Source organism: Sinocyclocheilus rhinocerous, unplaced genomic scaffold (assembly GCF_001515625.1).
Source record: "Sinocyclocheilus rhinocerous isolate Xijiao unplaced genomic scaffold, SAMN03320098_v1.1 scaffold4467, whole genome shotgun sequence".
Classification (NCBI taxonomy): domain Eukaryota; kingdom Metazoa; phylum Chordata; class Actinopteri; order Cypriniformes; family Cyprinidae; genus Sinocyclocheilus; species Sinocyclocheilus rhinocerous.
In genome coordinates, this window is record NW_015656161.1 from 37018 (window position 1) to 40963 (window position 3946).

The 3946-nt window shown below is 36.2% G+C and overlaps 1 protein-coding gene across 1 annotated transcript in view; it reads left to right on the forward strand.

Moving 5' to 3' along the window:
- LOC107719681 (CBP80/20-dependent translation initiation factor-like) overlaps positions 1 to 926 on the forward strand; it is a 35478-nt gene extending 34552 nt beyond the window's left edge. The window contains exon 8 of the mRNA XM_016527161.1: positions 209 to 926. Within this exon, the coding sequence (XP_016382647.1) occupies positions 209 to 424 (216 nt within the window). The 3' untranslated portion in view covers positions 425 to 926. The remainder of the gene's footprint in view (positions 1 to 208) is intronic.
- Positions 927 to 3946: the final 3020 nt, after the last annotated feature.

Sequence of the window (3946 nt, forward strand, 5' to 3'; positions counted from 1 at the left end):
TATAGTGTGTGTGTGTATATATATACACACACACAATTTATTAAATTATTTATTTTTATTTATTTATTTAAAAATGCATTTATTTGTGGTGCCACACAGTCAGTTTCACACTTTTTCTGGGATAATCATTTTGTTAAGAGAACAGAGAAAGTCGGTACTATTTGGGAGGATTTGTCTGTCATGTTTCTCTCTGTGGTTGTTCTTGCAGCTCCAGAGCACCGGCCGGTTATTGGAGGAGCAGCTTCCTGAAATGATGACAGAGCTGCTGGCGGCCGTGCGGGATAAGATGCTGTGTCCGTCTGAGTCTCAGCTGACGCGCTCGCTCCTGATGGAGGTCATCGAGCTCCACGCTCACCACTGGAGCCCGCTGGAGGCGCTGACCACCGCCTACTACAACAGAACCATCCAGAAGCTCACCGCGTGACGCACACGCACCGCTGGAGGCCCTGACCACTGCGAACCACAACACAACCATCCAGAAACGCATTAAGAGACACGCAAACCAACCACAGAGGCCACGGACACACTACAACACACACAAGCTTTCTGTAATAGGAGGATAGAATCGGGCGTGGATGCATGAGACATGAGGCATTATGGGATATGGGGCTGGGTCAGAGGTCAGAGGGTAAAATATGCAGATTGAAATGAATATGTACATGTTCACACTTCACATCTGCATATTCATGAGGTGAGCCAGACGTGACAGTCATTAGACGCACACATGCAGACGCCAGTCACTGTCTCACGCTTTCCAGACTAAACCTCAACAGAAAGACACAGAAGAAAATAAATACAAATGTAAAAAATCAAAAGAAAACAATTTATTTTGCATAAAAATGAAGCCTATTTTTAATCCTTTTTTTCATTTGTCATTATTTTCACAACTATGCACATTCCAATCCCACCCCTTAAAAAAAATGTATCACGATGCAAAAATACAATTGAATTAATAAATCATATTTTGCATAATGATAATAATTTTAAGAAATAATTTTTAGATTTTTAATTTTTTTTGCATTGTATCGTTATTTTCATCACAGTCAAGCACATTTCCACCCCAAAGTCATGATGCATAAATACTTTTATTACTACAATTACAATTTCATTAATACATTATTATTTTGCATTAACAATGATCATTTTCAGAATGAGATTCATTTAATTTTGTATTTTTACTTCTTCCTGACAATTAAGCACATCCTCCTTCCCCAAAATTGATCATGATGCATAAATACTTTACATTTTAATTAATAAATGAATACATTTTTTTTTGCATTCGAGTAATTATGATAACGAAATTATTTTTGAGAACGAAATTATTTTATTAAATGTTTTAAATTTAACTCAAATTTGTATTTTCACAACTATTTAATAAGCACCAAAAAAACGCCCTCATAAATGTTACAATGTTATTAATACATAATTTATTTTTGCATTAATTTTATATATATATATATATATTATTGTTTTGTGTTTTTGAGAATTTGGGTTACAAATATTCATGAGAATTGACACAGTGCAGCAATTCTTATTGTTCCTGAAAATATTAAGCAAAAAATCAAATTCTTAAAGATGAGTTTTTTTCTGTTTTTAATTATTTCATTTTTTTTGCATTATTTTCATCATAGTTAAGCACTTTCCTAAATCTTTTTTTTTCTTGAGATTTTTTTATGCATCATTTTAATATATTTTATTTAACCATTTTGGGGGGTAATTGTAGGTATGTGCTTAATATTCATGGAAATAATGCCAATGTGCACAAAGTCTTAATGCTCCTCAAAATAGGCTTCATTTTCTTTAAGCAAAATCAAAATTCCCTGTTCTATTTTTTTCTTTTGATTTTGTTGTCAGATATTCTCTGGTGGAATTGTGAGCCCCAGAGACTGGACGAGCTCTTGCGTCTTTTCTTTGGCCCAGGGGCTGCTCTTCATCCATCCGTCCCGTTCACCCCCCAGGCGTCAGGAGCCGTCGGCCGACAGGGGCGTCCAGCTGGAGTCACACTGACTCTACAGGAGCGAGCCTTTCTTTTGTCACACAAACACACACACACTCACAGCAGATGGGGAGACACACTTTAGTGTGTGTGTGAGAGGACACTCAACATTTAACATGAAGTGGTCAGGTTCTTCATGAACATCAGTCGGATCGCTTGAGTTTCCTGTTCTCGTTCCGTCTCGGGCCGCGTCCCTGTTTATAATGTGTTATAGTGTCCTTAATATTATGCATTATTGTTATTATTATTATTACTTTCTTTTTCTCTCGAAGTCACGTTTTTTACAAACAACGTATAAATGTCCATGTAATAGGCTTCGTTTGTGAAATGCAAGCGGAACACGAATCATTCGTAACGTTGCATTGTTGAATGATTCACCTACTCGTTTTTCACGAATGAGGTTTGTATGTTTTTAGTCGTAGATCTGTTGCACAGGATTACTTTCGTTTTGCACTGTTTTAAGGCGATTGCTTTAAAAAATTAAAAAGAAAAAGAAAAAGAAGATAAACGTGTATGTAAAAAGTGATGCCGGTTGTGGAGGATTTCGAATGTTAGTCGAACACTTCTTGCTAGAATGATTCGTAGAATCAGGTTTTTTGGGAGAAAATAGTGGCCTTCGAAAACCCCTGCGAGTTGAATCTCTAGCTGATAGAAAGGCCTGTGCAGCGAAGACCATTTTCTTTTTATCGCCCTGCGACGTTCAGCTTCCTAAATAGACAATGTGAGATGTCGAAAAACATAAAAAAATCGAGCATGAATCGAAATGAAATTAAACAACAATGGCTGTTGAGTATATAGGCCGTTTTGCCGTGGTCGTTTTTTGCAAGTCGTTCTATTTAAAACTATTTACTTTGAACTAAATTTGTTTGCCGAGGATGGTGGTCGAATCTTTTAACGGTATATCTAGCTATTACGTGTCGATTTCTCTGGCTTTGACGACTGTGTGCATTGATATTGATTTAACACAGTCATCTAGTTATAAATAAGCTACAGTACATGTAATCTTGTAAACGGCTTATGAATATGAATTTTAGACCATGAGGAGGAACATAGGAAGTGTTTTTGAACTTTTTTTGAATGGTCGGTGGCCTCCAGCTTAATTTAGGGGAGGAAACACACGCAGAACCTCGTGGTTTGCCGGCCGGTTTGGGGTTTGTGTATTTTCTGTCTTGCATCAAGAATCCACATGAAAAGACAAACGCACACATGAGGGTTGAATCTGGTTCATATTTCACCCTAAATCTTAAAGGAAAATCTATTTGAATATTTTGCATGAACTAGATTGAAGTTTTCTTCATGCAAAATATGATTTTGCAATTTTTTTCTTTAGATTTTTTTGGTCAGATTTATCCTCATAGAGTGATTTTATACATGCATACTAAATAGCTGATGCTCGGTGTGTGTGTTTGTCATTCAAACATGATTTCAGTTGTTTTTGTATTTTAGAGTTTCCTTTGATTTGCTCTCAGCATCATCAGGGTTTGTTTTAGGCTCCGCCCCATTCAAGCAGCAGGCATCATGTGACCTTTGACTTCTTCAGTGTTGCGACCCACCAGACTATTGAATGCTGATCATCTTCATTTGCATCTTATTGACATGCAAAGCAGATGTGGCAACCTTGTCAGCTGACCAAACTGTTGATCTGGGCTCATTCAAAGATGTCAGCGATTGTTTTGTTTTTATGCAACTGAAAATAAACTGAGAAGGGGTGTAACATGAAGTGTTTGTCCTTTTCTTTGATGATTATTGCTCAGAGTGATGTTTGCTGTCCATTTTTCTTCCTTTCATGCAGAGTGAAGAACTTCAAGTGTTATGTTATTATGATTTATATATGGTTAGTATTTAGTATATATGGTTAGTATGGTTAGAGACTGTATTTGCTTTTTTTTCGGTTTTCATTTTAATTTAAATTTTTCTCATTTTATGTGCTTTTTTTTTTTTTTTTTTTTT